This window comes from Lynx rufus, unplaced genomic scaffold, assembly GCF_022079265.1.
Source record: "Lynx rufus isolate CCGP_SWC_20201006 ecotype Redwood Valley unplaced genomic scaffold, mLynRuf1.p SCAF_3, whole genome shotgun sequence".
Classification (NCBI taxonomy): domain Eukaryota; kingdom Metazoa; phylum Chordata; class Mammalia; order Carnivora; family Felidae; genus Lynx; species Lynx rufus.
The window spans coordinates 115,958,962-115,980,631 of record NW_025814845.1 but is presented as its reverse complement, the minus strand read 5'-3'; the positions used below and the strand labels follow the sequence as shown (position 1 = coordinate 115,980,631).

Here is a 21,670-nt window from a genome sequence, read left to right as displayed (position 1 = left end):
TAAACTTATCTTGTCCATCCAAACAGAAATGTGTACCAACTCCTAGGAGGGTTATAAACCACTGCTGCACTCATTTCTTGATTTGTCTGTCTCCTTTACTAGCCCATAAAAAATGTGATAGGCATTCATTAACTACCAGATGGATGGAAGGAAGGACACTGGGACTGGCCTAATATCACATCTCCTACATAGCTTTAAACAGCAAGCATCAATCTGCCAACTTTGCTAACACTAGTAAAAGTCAAAATGATCATGGAGGATGGAGGTATTACAGGTGTTTTTCTCTACTATGAGAAAAGGGAAAACAATGTAAAGTTCTCACAAGTGTAAAGTAAAATACTAGGGGAAAAAAAATTGAGCTGTTAGTACCTAGGAAAAGATGATCAACGATTTTCCTGTACTTTAGTCAACAAATAAGGATAACCAAGTTGAATATTGACAAACAGGAAAGAACATCCTTTTGCAAATGCTGGTATTTGTAATGAACACTTACTATGTGTCAGGTCTTGTGGTAATCACTTTCTATACAGTATGTGCGTTACTTAATCCAACAACTATGAACTAAAAATTCTTATTAACTTTCCTCAGGCACCTGTCCTTGGGAAAAGCTTATGTTTTCAACTACATCACGCTACTGTCGTTACCAAGCTACAATGGATTTATGCCAGAAATTTGGCACTTAGTCACAAGGGTCAGAGGAAAGTAACCATAAAGCATTAAGGCCAGGCTTCTGTGGGAAGAGGCTAAAACAATTTAGACTTCACAGTTTGCAAAGGTGAGGGAAGATCATCCATCTCTACGCAATCAAGAATGACAATGAACAGTATCAAAACAACCAGATTCATTTATCAAATCCTCTAACCAGCCAAGAACAAGCTAGACAGAACTGATGATTGTCTGTAAAACAATTCCTATTCTATTAAAGAAAAATACTGGATTAGAAAGATTTGGGATATCTACACAGATGTTATTTCAGATCTCACAGAGCAAGTTTTGGTTTGACACAGGATTGTGTAATATGTAAATCTCCTTTCCAGGTTCTACACTAACAGGCCAACATTTAGCTTTGAATTCTGTCTGTCCTAGAATCATGGCTCCTTTTACATCTGAGATATGTAATTCACTTGTTTATGTAAAATTAGGGAGAAAAAAAACATATGTATTTGATTGCAGGGTAGGCATGTGTGGCTTTCCAGGGAGTAATACCTCGCACCCATTCTTATTTAAAACCCTGCCAAGTCCATGCTTTGCTTTGGTACTCATCCACTCAAAAACTCAAGCATCTATCTATCCATGGCAATTATATTTTAAAAGTTGCTTCAGTGGAGACAAGTTACCATGACATCCAATAAAACCATGACTTTTTTCTCTTTGAATACCAGCATCTCAGGTAGTAGAACAGCAGCATGATTTAAGCAAAGAATGGACTTTGAAAACAATCAGAAAGCTCTGGACAGAAAGTTCAAGAAGTTTTCTCCTTAATGTAAGATGGGGAAAAGTTCATCTTTTTGCACTTACATAGTTGCTTCCCTCTTCAATTTGAGGAAAAAACTCAATACTATAAAATGTTTTAAATTTCATCAAGGACAGTGGGCCCCTTAATGTAAGATGGGGAAAAGTTCATCTTTTTTGCACTTACATAGTTGCTTCCCTCTTCGATCTGAGGAAAAAACTCAATACTATAAAATACTTTAAATTTCATCAAGGACAGTGGGCCTTAACTTTGGATGCACCCCAACCAGGATGCACCTGGGGATGGGGGGGTGGTCGGAAGAGAAGCCAACCAGACCATCAGCACCTGGCCCGACACCAGATCATTCAAATCTGAATGGCCCCGCCATTGAGAAGGTTGTCTTTCAAATAGCTCTCCTGGGATTCTAATAAACAGGGTTAAATTTATGTCTTGAAAGGATTCCATTGCCTATCCTAAATAAAGATCAACTGTGGACCACAGCTGTTGGCTGTGAACACTGGCTGTAGGTCATGTGTCTAAAAATAACCATTGCAGATCCTAACCCAGTGTCTCCTTAGTTGTAAGGATTAAAAGTGGAGATACTAGGCTGTAGACAACAGAGCCTTGTAGGTAGGTGGTTGGTGTGTGTGTCATCTGTCTCCTCATACTATTTGAAAGATGAAAAGCAACTACTGAATGACAATCTCTGTAGTGACTTAATTCCACTGATGTGATGTTTAGGTGGGTGGCTGGTTGCTAAAGACACGAAGGATGTGAGTAGATTTACTCGCAACTTATGCAACAATGACCAGGCAACTGAAAAAGTTAGAGAATGGTCCCACTCATCTTGCTTCCTACAAGGCCAGTCACAACCATTCCACTGACAAACTATAGGAAAAAAGCAAAAATTAGATGTGAGAGCTTATTCAAGCGAAGTAAAAACGTAATGGACCTGTGGTATTTTGAGGAAATTCCTGAGACCAACAGAGAGGCACAGGAGGAAGGATGAATGAGAATACTCTTAAGTCACAGGTACGGGATAAAAAATTTGTGAGCCTTTGTAGGTGACCTGAAAGTTAACAGTACTTTATTGCTGTTTTCTACAATCTGTAGGGCAATATTAATATTCACAGCAAATTTAACAAGGATTTGAATACCTACTATGTACTGTCCTAGTTATTATACCCCCACACTAAAATATACCCAGTGTAAATCCTTAAGATTTCATACATTAGAAATGGATTTACATGAATCTGAACAAAGCATTAGTCATTTAACTTCATACTGTATTTAGACATCTCTCAAGTAAAAAGCATCCTAGCAGGTGAATGAAAAATGCTAAGTGCAATGGAATGCTTGAAATAACAAGTAGGCTCTTGAAATAAAACTTTTAAGTTCTAAACAAAAATCACAAGTTAAACAGGTGGCTTCTGAGGTCCTCCTCAGTGAACATCTAAACAAATTATGCTAACAGTAAACAATGCTAGCTGAATACAGGTTTCTGAATACTTCTATTACTGTTATTAATATACAGTAAATTTTTTTATTAAGTTAATGAAAGGAAGAATTAGTATTTCACATTCCAGAGTTCAGAACTTAAAGGATCTGGGAGATATTTACTATTTACTTCTTAAATGGCTCCATTCTCATTTTTAAAGATATCAACCAGCAGTCTGACTACTGGAAAATAAGTAGTTTGAAAGAAAGATGAAAAGTGGTGGCCAATTTAATTATTCATCATTAACGAAGAAAACACCAAAGTTTTAGAAGAGCACTTTAGAAAACCTAGTGCCCATCTCAAGTGTGATGAAGCATCAAGCACCGGTATATGGACCCGATAAACCTACAGATGAAAGTAAACAAGGGCAAGTTCATGATACCCCTTCAGGAAACTATAGTAGACTGGAAAGATATCACAGAATGGTATGGCGAAAGGCTTCTTGTTTGTTAAGACAACGCACAAGTAACTAGATATAGAAGGGAAATGTAATTATCAGCTGAAAGCAAGCTATGGACCCAAATCATATTCCAGAAATCCCTTTGCTCCTATGTTGTTTCCAAACAAGAGGATCATTTGTACTTCTTGAGGCCAAGCTGATTTAGCAAAAGCAGAATCTTAACATACACGAAACTTTTCATCACATATTCATCAAGGTCAATTATTTCAGTTAAGAACTGTACCACTTGTGTGAAATAATAGACTGTTAAAATAGACACAAAGGTCTAATATAAAAGCTGTAACAACTACTTTCCAGTCTTGTCGGATTGCCAAGTATCAACTTCACTTTCACTAAAGCCACCTCGAAACCAAGTCTATACTGTTTTTGGTGTATAGAACTCTATAAAGAGCACTGAACATTTAAGATACTAAGCTTGTCTATAGTTGACAATTTCATACAAGTTCTAATTTAAACTACCATTTTTTTCTTCTGGCTTCAATCCCAAGATGGTGTCCTTTCAAAGACAACTGGATAAACGGAGAGGCTGGAAACTTTAAGACCTGCTTTCCTACCGCATACTGCTCCCTTTCCTCCCGCCCATCTTTATGTTATCATAAAAGAAGCAGGTCTTGAGGGGAGGTAGCAATGTTACATCAGCTGTATAACTTACAGTACACGACAAATACTCTCCTTCTTTACTGAAATATGAACATTTTCTCCAGAATCTCCTGCACACTACCAATCCTTTTGACATCCACCCTGTAGGTTGCATACTAAAAGGTAAAAAAAAGTACACTTCAGTAAATAACCTTTTGCAAAAATGTCTTATTGCTATAAATAGTGAGATTTCTAATCTTCCAAATTGGAACAAAACTTAAGGTTTCAGCTCCCTGTGGGGCAACACAGCCATTTCATGCGACTGTTTTTAATGTAGGTTTGGCAGTGGATTGAATGGCATCAAGAAACCTTGCCTGTAACTTAAAAGGAGTGTAGCATGAGCTGAACAGGAAGCCTACCTTCCACTGGACAGGTTGGTCTTTCTTTCCATTCTCTTAGTAAGAGTTATTTCAAAATTTAAGGCTAGTAATTAGTAAGACGTGTGTGTGTGTGTGTGTGTGTGTGTGTGTGTGTGTGTCTTGTAGGAAAATTCAACACTTCACTTTTTTACCTGTCCCAAACAGATGCTACACATGGCAACTGAAATATTCCTACAAACTGTGCAGGGCAGAGACTTCCCTGAATTTATCGTCACCTACCTGAAACTAGACTATGCTTGTCTGGCCTCTTACAATCATAGCCTTCGTCTCACAGCCCTAACAGCAGCACACCGTGGAGTACAAACACCCCTGAAAGACAAAGCCCTCATAAAACCCACAGAAAAGCTATTCACTAATACTGGGACTACTTTTAGCCATGCTAGTAGAGATCACGCTTTATTTTTGTGCATCGTAAATACAGAAAAATGTTGAAAACGTAGGACTCAACTATCTAATTAAAGCTGAGTAAACTAACCTGGTCAGATCTTAATTTTTAAATGAGAAATGACAAGAGTAGTAAATATAAAGAAAAACAAAAATAACTTTACTTTCCTATGTTAATACAGGTCAAGGGACCCTTTCTTCTGAAAAGGGTTGTTAACACCAGTTCTCAGCAATAAACATAAGGCACTTGTTTAGAATACAACATCACTGCATTTTTTCCCACTTGTTTTTCTAACCCTGTTTCCCCCCACAGTATCATTTGGAATTAATAGAGTGAATGAGGCAAATGTGGGATGATCCAGTCGATACTACTCAGAGCAAGACAGTACAGTACAATGTTTCGGGGGTGCTGTCTGGACATAAAACGAACCCTGTCAAGGTCCTCTGACACCAGACAATGTATCCACTATCAAGTAAACCTGAAAGAAAATAAAATATTTATTCAATAGTTCCAGTAAAATTGGGTCGGAGTACAATATACATGTTAGGAATTTTAGCTCCTCACGGGTGGAATCTGCATCAAGAATTCTGAGTATTTACGAATTTTCATTCTAAGACAGTCTACATCAGTTGAACATTGTCAAGACAAATATATGAACTTCATTTCAATATACAGTAGAGTTGAAACATAATTCACACATAAACACCCCCTATCGTATGGCTGGTGCCTCCTCCCAACACCTCAGTAGTGGCAGAGGTAGCACTAGTGTTCTTTCCCAACAATGAGAACTTCGGTTGCCACTCATAGGAGAAGTTGAAAAAAAGTTTGTGGTGGTGGTGGGGTTTTTTTTGTTTGTTGTTTGCCATCTGTGAAGATGTTCCTGAGACAGGGCCAGTTAATAAAACGGAACAAAGCACTGGAGTTCGGCATGTACTTCTCTTTACATCACTAAATCGTTAGACCGGGACGCAGAATGCAGGCCACGTACTATGAAAGGTTGAGTTTAGCACAACTGTTCAATCAGTAGAAGGATCAGGTCTCCTGAAAATTCCCTTTAGAATATATGCCCTAGAAACTAAAAGTACCACAAAAAGATCAATCATATATACAATTGATTCATTTTACTTAATCTTATTTGCTCAGATCTTGCAAACGCAACGAGGATATTGAGCCTGAGGCCAGTTCTCAGTATACAGGTTTATCATCGTAAGGCTCAGTCTCTCCATCAAAATCGCAGTTCTCAGTTTCCTTTCAAATTAGGAAATTAGGAATTACATTCATAGTACCTGCCACCATCCTCGCCCTCAAGGAAAGGTTCATGCAGGAGCAGCACTACACCTGCATTAAGGAGTCCCCTGACACCAGCACTCAGCCCGCAGCGAACGCAACCATCTGCGCTCATTTTACAGCACGTTACATTGCCTCTGGCTTGCACCTCTGTTTCCACCTGTGTATTTTCACAGAAGCCCAACACAGATTAGTTGAAATATTCACACAACTGTTTTTCAAAACAATTTATTGCATCATATTTGGTACCTTATGTTTGACAACAAAAAGGAAATTACATCTGTAACTGCAGGAAAAAGAAGCTGGTCTGTTATTGAAAAAAAAAAAATCTTGGGCCCTTTAAAAATTACAAAGTCTTGGGCTTGCCTGAAACAACTGAGCAAGAAATATATTCTTAGAAATGTAGGGCTTCAAGTATTACAAACCTGTGACACTGTGGAAAAATTCCAGAGGTATCTAAACTGCAGCACTTTTTTTCTGCATATCGTGAACAAGGCCTGCTGAGGTTTTTAACTATTAGTCTCTTGATCAGTCATAGAATGGTAGTCAGGAGTTCTGCTCTTTAACTTCAAGCCATGGTAGATTTTCTTTTTTCACTCTTGGGTGAAAAAATTCATGCGTGCTAATTAGTTGGTGCCACATCACAGTGCATTTGGTTCTTGCATTACAGTTTTAACAAGTTTGGCCAAAACAATGCTGAAAGGTTTGCATTGCTATTTTAGTTCTTCAAGTTTTAGTTAAAATTGAGATTGTTCCAACTGGTTCCTTCAGTTAAAAACTGTGGTACAAGAACACCAAACTGATCATGTACAGTGAATTTTGGAAACACAACAAGCATATTGAACACCCTCTAGGTTTCTTAGAAATTCTGCTTGGTATCTATATGTCCCAGCTTCTACAACATCAAGCATCTGTTGTAGGTTTCTCTGTAAATAGTGATTCACATTGCATACTTCCTATGGTCAGAATCAACCCCGTAACAAAATCAGTCAGATGCTAAAGCCCCAACAACTCTTTGTGCTCAGTGAAAGAATCCAGTGCTAAAACAGCATTTATGCTGTCTGAGATATAGTAAAATCTCACAAGACAAATTTTAAAGTAATATTTCTGCCACACACCTGCTTTGTTAGCTGTAACAGCCTCCAGATTTTATATAAATTAGTTAAAAAACATGGGTGGGTAGGTAGGAATAGAATAAGGTATCTTTTTTTTAATCCCTCAATTTTAGCAGCTTTTAATTTTTTAAGAAACTGAACCTATATCCTGTAATACGTTAGATATTTTATATATACTTTTTCAGCAGGATAAAAAACGTAAAACACTATTTGAAGGCAAGAACATTTACTCTTCTCATTCTGTGTAAGTTAGAGCAATGCAGCAGGTGCGTGACAAAAATATTATACACTAGATATGGTCCAAAGTCATTCCATTTGCTTGTTTAATGATGTTCAGATTTCATTGGCCAGTTCTTCAGTTTCTGCAGAACTATCTCCATTAACTGTGATCTTCATATCCTCTTCATATCCAGGAGGCATGAAAGCCAAAGCATAAGGGAAAAGCTTATGACAATTTGCTCTATAAACTTCAGCAGCTTCTTTACAGTCTCCTAGGCTACCATCACACAAGGCTTCTAATACCTCCATACATGTCTAAAGAAAGAGAAAAGGTAATATTATAACTTGTCCAAAAACAAAAAGAAAGTTTTTTACTGTGAATTTATTAGACATTTCACTATCAACACATTTTCTAAGCAAAAGGCAAATGTACATATTGAAGACACAGAAAGCATTCTATCCCCGCATATTCAATCCCTAAGAAATAGTTTCTTCAGAATCGCAGGGCTTATACAAAGGACGAATTTAAAAACAGGGCCAGGACTAATGTGGGGCAAGCAAGATATGCAGCAGCTACATTTAAAGACACACTCACTCTCAGCAAGTGCTTGACCCCAGGTGGCAACTTTGCCTCAACCCAGGCAGGCTCTGTGTATAAATGTCAACTTTTCCATGCTAATGTCAGGTATTGAACTTAAGCGCTTCAGTTTTGTTTTTTTTTTCTTTAAGAGGCTTAGAGACAGCTGGTGGTATCAAACATTGCTTTTCAGCTCTGTATTAATTAAAGGTTTGTCCACTGAGAGGAAAGGGAGGGTCTCAAACCAAAGGGCATATATGCAAGAAAAATTTGTTCATGAAAATTGGTAACTGTTTGAACCAAACCCCTTGGTAGATATTCTTAGATTTTAAAATGATGCATGTTAACTTACATTCCTCATGTTTTCTTTATCTTTTCACTTGGAAAACATGTAGTTTGCAGATATATAGTATCCAACAAACTTTGCCAGTCTAGAAATGTTATAATCTAAATGATGTATTAATTAGCAATCAATAAGTCAAATGTTTCTTAAAAGTGTTCCTTCATTTGCTATTAAAGGACTATATCAAATGCTTTATCTGGCCAATTATCATCATAGGAAGTAGCGCTATGTCCTTTGTTTTTAGGCTAAACTAAAATCAGTATCTTGCAAAAAATATCCATGTATCTTTTACATTTCAAGGTACATTACAAGTTATAAAATCAGTGTTTTGATTTGATCCCTGGTATGTACATCTTAAATATGTCAGAATCTTCACTGAGACTACTGCTTGGTCAGAAATGTAGAGACAGGAATGAACCAAAGTCTAAAATTAACTATGGAATATATATATATATATATAATTTTACTAAAACAGATTCCTAGAAAAAGTATTTTAAATAAAGATGTGGAACTAGTTCTTGAAGGCCAAGTAGCCTACTGTGCATGTGCACACACAGACAATCCTAAATAAATTTAAGATCGGGTTAGTTTCTGATGTGGATTCATAACGGCTTGGTGAATAATATGCATAATTAACAAAAAAACAATTTGGTAAATGTATTCTCTTTGTGAAAAGAGAAACAGAAAGTAGTGAGGTATTCTTCAGAGAGATTATGAAAAACTTTACCTGGAGGTTTCTGTTAGTGAGGGATTCATCAAGTGTTGTTGCCAACTCTATAGCTCGCTTCTGACTAGAAGGATCTAAATAATATACCATTTTGGCAGCTAAATGAGAAGAAAAAAGAAAAATTTTTTTATTTTAAAGTACAACCAGCATCTTATCCTCTATTCATTCAAATATCAAATATAACATATATGTGCACACAGAGTGTGGCACTTTATTAGAAAAGTGGGAAAAGCCATTTGAAATAAACCAAAAAAATCATGAGAGAATAGATCAGAAATAGCTTAACTGTCTAAACTAGGAGAATGATTCAGGTAAAAAACTATGAAGAAATACAAATATTCTAATGATCGTTGTTTTTGTGTAGTGGGAACATGGATTTTTCCTCTTTCTAAACTGAACAGGGGTGCCTGGGTGGCTCAGTTGTTTCAGTGTCCCACTTTTTTTTTTTTTTTTTTTTTTTTTTTGAGAGAGAGACAGAGAAATAATGTGGGAGAGGCAGAGAGATAGGGAGCCAGAAGCAGGCTCCAGGCTCTGAGCTGTCAGCACAGAGTCTGACATGGGGCTCGAACCCACGGACAGCGAGATCATAACCTGAGCCAAAGTTGGACACTTAAGTGACTGAGCCACCCAGGTGCCCCAAGTGTCCCACTCTTGATTTCGGCTCAGGTCATGATCCCAGAGTTGTGGGATTGAGCCTTGTGTCGGGCTCTGCACTAAGCCTGGAGACTCTCAGGATTCTCTCTCTTGCTCTCTCTCCCTCTGCCCCTCTCCTCACTTGCACTCTCTCGAAACAAACAAACAAACCCCATAATTTGGGGCTGTGGTGAATACTCCATTTAATGTGTGTAGGAGTGGGGGGCCTGGGGGGTTGGGGGTGTGGGAACATGGGAGGACAGAGATACTCAAACTTGATGGCATGAGCCAAAAATCTGAATTCAGAATTCTACAAAGGCATACAAAGCTGCTGGCCTTCTTAGCCAGGTATTCTAAAAGCATCCCACTAAAGCACTACCCATACGATCCCATCAAGTCCAGATTTTGGACTGCTAGCACAGACCTTTGCCTATGAAATGATTTTAGGTGTTTTGCACTGTCCAATTTAATATCTTATAAGCATGAAAAATAGAAGCTGATGGTCACATCCAAGTGAATCTTAAGAGCATGTTGAAGGAGGAGAAAGAAAAAACAAAGAAAGCCCCTCCCCCTCCTTCCTTATATGTAATATATAGTTAAATGAAGTTATATTGCTTCTTTGTAAAAAGCCTATGCTGAACCAGAAGAAACTACTGACCTTGATTCACAGTAATAATTTTAGGAAATTTAAAAATTTATAGGAAGCATATTTAAGCTGCCTGTGTTCTTACGATTAAAATGTGACATACACACAATGCCTCTTCCATGTGAGAAATGTGTAACCTTGCCATGAATCCATTAAAATAAAAACTAAAATTATTTTAGAAGGCTAAGATAAAAAGAAAATGAAGTGATTACCTGATAATCTGTGTGGCAATGAATCAGAATTCCTTTTCAGAAAAGTTTCATTAAAATTCTTTGGATTTGTTGCTCCAAAAAGACGATTCATTTCTTGTTTTAATACTGTCCTAACTGTATCAGGTAAATCTTTACTTTCACACACTGCTGAACAAATTAAAAACAAAATTCTATTAGCAGTCAGATACTTTGATATGATTTGCAGAAGTAAAGAAATTACTTGATGAGGCCAATGAAACAAAGCAATTACATGTAAAGATTAAATGAACCTACTTATTATTCAACATGTAAAGAGCTTACCATATAAATGTAAAAAAATGTGTATCAGGAAAATAATAATTTTTCTAACAGCATTCAAAGACATTTCACTGATAAATGATTCATTTCCAGAAAAACAAAACAAAACAAAACAAAATGCAAAACAAATAACAAAAGATGTAGTTCCATAGTCTTCTAAGCTCTTAGGGGCTGGCCCCCTCAACTTTAAAACAAATTTATAAAGTAGGGCTCTGATGGCACCCACCTGATAAATAATGTCACAGCAATTATGCAGTGCGGAAGACAAGAGGATTTTCTTCACCTTGTCCATATTCTATACCCAAGTAAGGCATTACAAAATTTATTAATTTTAAAAGAAAACATGACTGACTTCATTGACCTTTATTTTGCAAGGGCTACATAAATTTAGTTATCACTATATAATAAACTCCAAAGGACCACCGAAGTATTTTCCTATAATGAATACACTCTAATAATCATATTCCCAGGCCTTGGGATTCAGAGATGGAAAAGCTGAACCCCTAACCTCTCTGACTGAATGTTAGTATGCTTTTTTCATTACTATTTTGGTATAGACAGACAGTTTGAAGCTTTGAGCCAGAAAGACCTGGGTATGGATCTAGGCTTGAACAAGTCACAACCTCTCTGAACTTATTTCTTGATCCGTAAAACTGAGGAGCTATCTAACCTAAAAGGATCACAGTAAGGAAAAGTTACATTTTTAAAAAAAAAATTGTTTTAACGTTTATTTATTATTGAGAGACAGACAGACACAGAGCGTGAGCAGGGGAGGGGCAGACACAGAATCCGAAGCAGGCTCCAGGCTCTCAGCTGTCAGCACAGAGCACAACGCGGGGCTAGAACTCACAAATTGCAAGATCATGACCTGAGCCGAAGTCTGCCACCTAACCAACCAACTGAGCCACCCAGGTGCCCCAGAAAAGTTACATTTTTTAAAGTTAATTATATAATAGCTAAATATATAATTCAATAAAGTACAGTTATTATTTTTGTTATAGATTGAAAATATATTTTCCTCATGGTTAGGAACTATGGTGGTCGCTTAAAATGTGGACAACAACCATTTGTACTGCTGAATATGTATCCTATATACATAAATTACTATGTGAAGCAAAAGTTTCATGGAATACTAACCTTAATTTTGTGCCATGCATTCTGGTATTTTCTACTCTATTCTTTTTTTAAGAGTGAGAGAGAGTGAGAGAGCGTTGAGTGGGCGGGGGGAAAGGGGCAGAGGGGTAGTGGGGGGGAGGGGGAGGGGGAGAGAGAGAGAGAGAAAGAGAGAGAGAGAGAGAGGGAGGGAGGGAGGGAGGGAGGGAGGGAGAGAGGGAGAATCTCAGGCAGGCTGCACCCTCAGCGCAGAGCCCAACTGGGGGCTTGATCCCAAGACCCTGGGATCATGATCTGAGCTGAAATCAAAAGTCCAACACTCAACCAACTGAGCCACCCAGGTGCCCCTCTGCTCTATAGTATATTTCTATATTAGGCTTTCAAATGGTAGTAATGGCCCACTTATTGTCTAATGGATCACTACACCAAGTTTAAACACACTGAATTCTTGAGTGGTTAACATCTCTGAAATATTCTACACATAATTAGTAACTGAATAAATGATCGATGTGTCCTTTGTTAGTTAAATAGCATTTCTTCTATCATTCTATTGAATTGGGTGGTTCGAATAAATGAGTTATTAAGGAATTTTGCTTAATCTCCATTATGGCTGTACTTGTGACTTGATTTTGGCAACTTATCAACAGATTTCAAGGAGCACGGGAGTGCAAACAGAAAGAAAAGTTGGTAAAACAGATTATAGCCAATCACAATGACTATTATATCAAAAAAACACAGGTCTTCTAAAAAATTGTTATATCCATGGGCCTTACTGGTTTGAATGAAGTGCTTTCGGGACACTATATGCAGATGGGAAAGTAACTGTATAGTTACATTATAGTTGGTTGTAAGTGGACGCTACGCTTTTCATGTTTTTTATTACCTTCATTAATTTGTTTTCCTCAGATTAAAATAATCCCCCAGAAAAATCGAAACTGCTTTAAGAAAAAAAAAAAAAAAGCCCACACAATTAAAAACAAATATATATATTCAGGATGTATAAAGAAGAAATATTTATATAACTCCAAACTTCCACTAATAGCTATTTCCAAAAACATTTCCTCCCCAAGTCACAAAATGTTTGAGGCTGATTGTTAGCTCCCCTACACTATGTAGATTGACACTATAATTTCCAGGAAGATACTAATTAAAAAAAAAAAATTCAACTGCAGTAAGACTCAGAAAGTTGTATGAATTCTGTGTAATGCAATATTACCTATGTCTTTCAGGAAAGGGGCAACCTCATGCATCACAGGTCTACTACGTAAGCTTTTATTACTAAAGATTAGTAGGGGATGAACCAATCTAAAAGTCCTTTGAAAGTGACTAAAATGAACAAAAAAATATTGAGGTCTCAGGAAAATAAAACATCTGAGACTACTGAATTAGCTTCCTTGCTACCTTATGATACAATAGTAAGTCTTGTGAATCAAGGAAAAATAATAATTGAGGGAAGGGGAATAAAACTTTTTATGAGAGGCTTCTGAATCCTCTGACATCCTAAAATTAAAATAATGTTTGGTTCATGCTCTGAGCTTATTAGCAGACTGGATTAATTTAGTAATTGTCAATGGTTAAAAGTCGCACTGAAAAAGGGGTAGATTCTTAGCCAAAAGAATTTCTCTGGGTTCCTAGGCTAGCTCCCTGTTTTGTTAATAATTTGGGTAGAAAATGCTCATATTCTGTGCAAGATAATGACTACTCACTACTAGGCTCTAAAGCACAACCTACTAAGTGATTACCATTCAAAAGGGTAAAATAGGTTAAATAAGAGGATCAACAAAGCTTTTAGGGGAGAAATACATAAGCACAGAAGAAAAATAATCTGCAGATAAAAGGAAGAAATGGGTTTGTACAAATGAGAGAAGAAAAGATGTAAGATTCACTGTAGATCAAGGTGACCAGTGATTTTTTTTAAAAGTATGTAAGGGAATAATAAACAACTGAATCCATAAACTCCTTTTACTTAATACCAAGCATAAATGTAGTTGAAATTGCTTTAAGTCCTACAACTTTAAGAAAAAGTGAAAAACTTGAAAAGGGCACATACCAAATCATTCTCATAATTAAAAAGGGGAGAGGAAGATTGACGTATATGGTAAATTAGTTTAGGCAGCAGATACTAATTACACTGGTAGTATAACAACATTATGAAGATTTGGAAGGGTATTCATAACCAGGGTAAAATGAATATTTACTTAGAGAAGTTTCTATAATAAAATAGGTGTCAAGGCACCGTTTTTTCCCCATATTCCCCAAGAAGGTGTTGTAAGGGTTTCTTTGTAAAGAAGCAGTTAGTAAAATATAACTTGACATGACAAATGTGTTCTTGAAAAATTACTTCAAAGTTAAATCTTATTTTAAAACTACCAAAGCTATCAGTTTTATTAAAGGAAACTTGTGGGGTATATCAAAGATGCCCCTACTCTGGGTGTCTGTGGTTGCACAAATACTTTTACATACTACACAACTGTACCCAAATTCTTGAAGGCCTTTTAAAGACAGTGCATCTTTATCACTCCAAATTATCACTGCTTTAATGCCTAAATTTAGTCAAAATAAGGATTACTTTGTTACTCTTCCAGACAATGTCTGGAAGCTACGGATACAGCTCACAGCTAACTAAATAATTCTAACTCTTACATCAGGACCATTCTGCCTTTCTTTGTTCTTCTGAAGCATTTTAGTTCCTAATATAACTGTTCTAAGACAACAGTCATATGTTCATCAATCCACATACTTACTATAAGCAAATACATTTAAATATGCCACTTTTAATTCATATTTCAGAGGGAAGTCTCCAAATCCATAAGACTTCTATATATTATTTTACTACTACCTTTTAGGAAAGAGTTGATTATACAAGAACAAAGTGTTCATGTTAATTTTGAGAACAATTTAAGTGCACTCCATCCTAAGCAAGAATGGATTTAAGACCATTATTCCTGGCCTTAATTTTCGGACTCATGACTTCAAACAAATTTTAATATGAAAACACTAGAAAGAAATTTCTCTATTTTCTCTAAGAATAGCAATTCCTTCTTCTATTTTATGAGGTAGTTATGTTATTTTTTACTTTCAGAATTAAAAACACTAAAAAACAGTTCAGTGTCTATAACAGGAATCATTTTTTTTTGACAGGCATAAATATACTTTAAATAAGGATTTACTTTTTCTTAGAAGTCAAAACAAGGTTTGTGTTTTTATTTTTTTAATGTTTATTAATTTTTGAGAGGGAGAGAGACAGAGAACGAGCAGAGGAGGGGCAGAGAAAGAGGGAGAGACAGAATCCGAAGCAGGCTCCAGGCTCTGAGCTGTCAGCAGAGTCTGATATGTGGCTCAAACCCACGGACCACAAGATTATGACCTGAGCCAAAGTTGGACTCTTAACTGACTGAGCCACCCAGGCACCCCCAAAACAACTTTCTTCATCGGGAGGACAATTAAACATTTTTCAAAAGACTGACTGGGATGCCTGGTTTAATCTCATTATTTCTAGGTATGTATGGATTCATATGTGGCTGAGTATTTAGCAATGAGACAGGTAACTTAATAGTATCTGCAGACTGTTCTATTAAAAATTCAATTTCCCTTCTCTATTCACTTAAAAATCAAACCACCCTCACCACTTGACTACAGGAGTACTTTACTCTAAATTTCAAGCTCTTGTGGTAGTAGAAAGAACAATATGAAAACCTGAGCTCTCATCCCTGCTTCATTACTAATTATTTATGTTACCTTGAATAAGTCATTTAATCTTTTAGGGTCCCATATTTCTCAACTATTATTAAAATGAAAAACAATTAGCATAACATTCTATGTTTTACTCTCTAAAATTCTATAGTTCTACTTTATGTTAGAAGTAGTATATGGATCTTATTGTGAAAATATCTGAAAAGTACAATGATTGTCTTAAAGTTCTTTTAAAAATTAACAAAAATTTTATGACAAAGAATTCTGAAGACAGATAAATAAGGAGACAGCTAGTCAATTTCAAAGAGATTCTTCAATTTTAGAACAATTTACTAAAAGCTTTACATAACGAATATGATTCACAATTTCAACTTACGTGTTAACTTTTTAGAAACAGAAACAAAGGTGATTCTCAAATATCTGGACTAAACAATTCTATTATCAAAATCAAGTAACATTTCTAGCCTTAAAATAAATACCTTCATCACAAAGAAAAGAACCCTGCTTTTCCCCTTAGCTAATTTAATACCCAACAGCTTTAAAATGATTAAGTTTATGACAAGCTTATATAGATCACTTATACAGTCACTATCAACTACTATAACCAAATACTTAAGTAATGGAAAACAAAAACATACCAGTACTAAAGAGTCGAATCATACACTCATGAAGCCAGGGATGACTAGAATCAATAGCAAATGCCCTCTTTACTGATTGTAGCATCAAAAGAAATTTTTCTATAAAAAGAAAAAGTAAGATATATTTTGATCATCTGATAAAATAAGATGCCCTCCTTTGGAAGATTAAGATCTTACAAATAGAGAAACTAATTTAGAGTCAATCACATTTGAACTGCAACGTAAGTGAAGCAAATGATTTCCTCAGATTAGCAACATTAGCTAATGATTTCCACACAATATTCTTTTAAGAAAAAAGGTTTTATGAAGTACAAAAAAAATTAGATAGCATTCAATATTTGAACTAATGCCATAGGAACAAAATTTGAAGCCATTTCACTTCTTAACCTCCTTTAATCAGAATAAAGGGATCTTCTGCACTACTTATAAATCTTGATGGTTTATACTTGAATCTCCTTTCTTGGGTTTTGTGACATGTGAAATGGTTTCCCTCCTATCTGACTGTCCTCTCCTATCAATCCTTGGCTCCTGTTTCTCCTCAAAAAGTACAGTATTTACCAAGGTTATTATTTTCAGTGATTTCTAAGCTCTCTCTATACTATCCCCATACTCACACCCCCATGTTTCCCCAGCTTTAGTAGTGTTTCCACCTGTTCCATGGAAATTTCACCTGAATACTTACTGAACTTCCAAGTCTCATCTATAACTACCTCCTCTTTGTTACGACTTCCCTAATTTGGTACCGTTCTCCAAATAACAAAATTGAAACCTCCAGGCTCCTCTGACATTTTTCTCTTACCCAACACTCAAAAAGCTAAAAACACTGCCATACCCTTTACTACCCATTTCACACAACAATGAAATCCAACAGCTGAAGAGCCCTTCAGAGGTCTTTAGAACACAACCAAGAAGCCAACTGAATGGAATTTAGATTCCCCTTCCTCACTTCAAGCAGAACAACTTTTTTATACTTCGGTATTCCATTTAAGAATATTTGTTAAAAAGGAAGTTATAATTAACTGTTCTTTAAAAGTTTCTAAATTACTTGACTATTTACTAAAGTTTATTTTCTAAATTTTGGAAGACAGAATTATAACAAAACACTGTAATCACTCAATCCATCAAGAGACCTTCTGTTATTTTTTTTATCTATTTCTTCCTGGCCTTTTTTCTGTAATACATATTCATGTAAATATCCTAATAAAAATTAAAATCAAACTATAGCTTTTTGTCCTATTTTCAAGCAATGCTATATGAGAACCTTTCCCCATTATTAATTACCTTTGATAAACATGATTTTTAAATGGAAACTCTATAGGGGCACCATTTTCCATCTCCTTAAGTAGAACGTAAGTTACACTGCTTGGAACAACAACCTTCTGTCAGAGCTTATTAACCAAGTTCTGTTCCCTTCCCTTAATGATATACTTAGTTTTTGTTCAATGAACCACTTGGATTACAGCAATCAGGATCTATATGTAGTTGAGGCATTCTAAACAAGACAACCAAGACCCTTCATTTATTTTCTATCTGGTTTGGGCAATACAGAAACCTCTACATTATTTACACATACTTGTGTTTTCTTAAAGCATCCTCTTCCTTTCTATCCAGCTCTTCTTTTAGAAATGATTCATCCTTCAAGATACACCTTAAGCGCCACATCTTGTAACAATAGCTAATAAAAACCAACATTTATTCAATGCTTACTGTGTATCAGGCACTAATCTAAGCTTTATGTCATTAACTTTATTCACACAAGTACACGGCAATTACTACATATGACCTTAATCCTAGTTATGGATGTTCATCTATTGTTGATTTTAATGTCCTAGAAGAGATAATAGTATCATTATACCTCCCCACAACATCTTGCACATGTAGCACGCATTTCTGTGAGGAAGCTGCATTGGCAAAAAATCCTACACTGGTAAAGCTACTGGACTTGGGTGACTATATCTAAGAAATACAGTGATCAATTTTATCAGGGCCACTATCCCCTAATTGCCTACCTTTCCTAAAGTAAATCTCAAAGGCAAAAAGATGCGTTTCTATCTTGTTCTTCACCAAGTTCTTCAACGGTGTTAAAAATTTAATAGCTTCTTCCAATGGAGTTTCAACCTAACAAAAATAAAAGATATTATACAAATGGAAGCAAGATGGAGGGGTATGATGTTATTCTCTCCATTAAAAACACTTTCTGGTTTTTTATTGTTGTTGTTGTTGTTTTGGTAAAAATCACTTACCCATTACCCAGAAATACTGTCATATTTTAACCTCCCACAGTCTAAAGGAAGGGGATTTTGAACTCTAGAACTCTTCGCTGGTTTTTAACCACAGATATTACATTATCTCTAAATAGAAACTATCCAACAAGTAAAGATGAAGATAAAACAGAACCAGGGAAAGAAAGACAGTGAGATAAACAAGTAAGGTAATTGGGGTGGGGTTGGGGGGATGGGAACCGAGGAGAGATGTTAAATAGGATGAAGAGGGGTAAGAATGAGAGGTGGAGAATATTACAGAATGAGTCAACGTTCTTTTTAAACTCAAAGTGAAGTACAATCAAGCTATTAAAAAAAAAAAAAGATTCCATCTTGCATTGTTCTAATAATACAAATTCTATAGAATTCATATTTATTCTAATGCCATGCTAATGGTGAGATGGCATGTGAAAATATTTATACTTATAGAACTCTGTCTCTACCACCCTTTAGTAATTATATAAATGTCATATTAATTACATACTTGTAATCATTACTGGGCAGGTATAATGTTTACTACATAATTGTGCTATTGTTACACTTCTAGACTGAGTATTTAGACAAGATTCTTCTCTGTAGACTGAGGTGTGGGTGGGGAACAATACCACATTTATCAGAAAGGCACTGAATATCTGTGCCTGTTTGTCTTGTCTCATGACAGAGGCAGGGACAATTTATCCTTGATGGAATCTGGATTTGCCATACCTGTCTAACATGCCTCTTCTAATTTGGTAATTGTGTTTCACCAACACAGTTTCTGGCTAAGGAAACGATTTCACAGTATTAAAAAGGAAAAAAAAGTTGAACAAAAAAGTGATGTCTATGAGATTTGCTGTATACTACTAGCATGTAAAGCAGCTGGCATTATTCTGAAAGATATGTGCTCTGAACAAGAAATCAATATATGACACTGTCACTCTAATAGCTGTAGATACTAGGAGACAGAGGGGGAAAGAGGGGCCCTCAGAAGTATGTCTTTCTCACACATTTTTAATATTTTGCTTATCTTATTCCCATGATTCTATGTCCTATTGAGTTGGAATTTGTGATATACAGGGAAGAAATGTCTACCAAGGAAGGTAAAAAACTGGAAACTGAAATTGTAATGGAGCTGTATCAAGCTTGAAATGAAGACTGCTGTACTGATCAGGGTAATTTATCACCAGGGAGATATGGCTGCTGTTAACAAAATGGATACAAGGAATATAGGGCAGCTGAGTCATACAAACATTATACTTACTGAAATCAAGTTTTTGAACTTGGAAAAAGAAAAGGGAAATTCTGCCTGCATTTCTAGTAAGTGAGAATACATGCCTCCACAGGAGATCTGGATCTGAAATTTCTACATGTTTCCTTGTGCCTTACTTGCATAGGGAAGATTTTGTTAGGCTAAATCTGAGTGCTTAAACATATGTCCATAACCACAATAAAGCTAACTACATTCTACATTCATATATACAAAATGAAGTACAGGGTTATATACACAAAAGCCTATCAACAGGGATGAATTCTAAAATCAGTGCTTAAGATCAGGAGAAAAAAAAAAAAATCAACAGAACTACCCTTGAAAATTCCTAAAGTTGTAAAGATATATATATATATATATATATCATTAATTTGCATTATATGTATGAAAACCATATATTAGGTACCAAAATCCTAATCCCTGTAGCAAAATGTTCTCACTAGGAGAAGATGCACACAGAAACTGACAGGGACTAAACAAATGGTAGTTATACTTCTATCATACTTAGAGTTCTATGTTCACTGAGTGGAATACTGGATGAAATTGCTAGAATTATGCATACTCATTTGTTTCTCAAAAAAAAATTACATCCAGTACCTGCTCTGGCAGCACATATATAAAAAAAACTACAACGAGTCATGAAGATTTGAATTTACTTAAGTTAAGGAAATGTACACTGGGATTGCATTGTGTTGATGGGCAATATAAGAGATCTGCAAGGGTGGTTTGATCACATGCAATTTTTAAATTTATAAACTGATGTGAAGTCTAATCCATGTTACACTACGTTATATAGGAGTATGTCTCCCTATGGTCCCAGCATAGCAACAAAAAGCTTGAAACTATTATACCTTATACAGCCAGAATATTAAGGACACACTGATAAAGAACATGTGTGTATACAGAAGGAAAAAATAGTCCGGCTGAGGTAAGTACTGACTGAAGGTGAGGAGGGACACAAGATGGGTGGCACATGAGGGAACTCAAAAATAACAATTTATTGCCTCATGATACACTGGAGAAACTTCAGGTTTATACTCAGTTAACTTAATATTAAACTCACTCACTAAACCTTTTCCTATTTTCCTTTTTTCCTTACCTGGAATTACCGCTAACTTAACGATGCTTCTACTTCATATCATATATATAAAATCCTGAATGACACTAAATATACCACTTATCACATGAAGAATGATAAAATATAGGATCACAAAAAATCACAATCTATAGACTGTAGATCCAGACTTGGCAGGCAGCATTTAAAAGAGCCTACAATGCCATACCTTATTATGATGGCTTGGTATAATCTGGTGCTGCCACCACACTGGGGATATACGTAAGTGTGGATGCTATTAGAAGGGGGCATCCTGGCGGCAGTTATCCTAGGAAGAGAAGGGTCTTATGTGCCCAACAAGCAAGAGAAGTATATATTAAACAGCACCCCAGATCAGGGTGCCTCCCACTGGGCTCCTTCCAAATAAAGCACTTTCTGTAGGAATTATTTTCTTCTGAGACTCTACAACCCTATATAGGTATTAATAATTAGACTATAACTTGACATCTGGTCCAAAAGCAGCCATGATAAGCTAGACACAAGAAAAACTCAAGTCAAAAATAAAAGGAAAACCCAGTAAGGAGGCCTGGTATGCTAGCATAAGAATTCTGCTCTGTGGGATTACCCTTTATTAGACAAGGACTAAACAAGCCAGACAGATCCTCTCTTTAAAAAGTATAATGTGAGATATGAAGTGTTACAAAGAAAAAAGTCATTAAGGAAAGTCAAGGGAAAGAATGGTGCTGGCAGACAAGTTAGTGGTGGTAGTAATAAAGAAAGCTGAGGTATAAAGA

General features: G+C 36.0%; 1 protein-coding gene across 2 annotated transcripts in view; it reads right to left on the bottom strand.

The window, feature by feature from the left end:
• Nucleotides 1-4,947: 4,947 nt before the first annotated feature.
• The window catches only part of NAA15 (N-alpha-acetyltransferase 15, NatA auxiliary subunit), an 84,692-nt gene continuing 67,969 nt past the window's right edge, over nt 4,948-21,670 (bottom strand). The window contains exons 16-20 of one of the 2 annotated variants that reach the window (XM_047091095.1): nt 18,325-18,433; nt 16,316-16,414; nt 10,575-10,721; nt 9,084-9,181; nt 4,948-7,751 (exon numbers count right to left, since the gene is read on the bottom strand). In XM_047091095.1, the coding sequence (XP_046947051.1) occupies nt 7,551-7,751; nt 9,084-9,181; nt 10,575-10,721; nt 16,316-16,414; nt 18,325-18,433 (654 nt within the window). In that variant the 3' untranslated portion in view covers nt 4,948-7,550. The remainder of the gene's footprint in view (nt 7,752-9,083; nt 9,182-10,574; nt 10,722-16,315; nt 16,415-18,324; nt 18,434-21,670) is intronic. The other variant, XM_047091096.1, reaches the window with a different exon arrangement.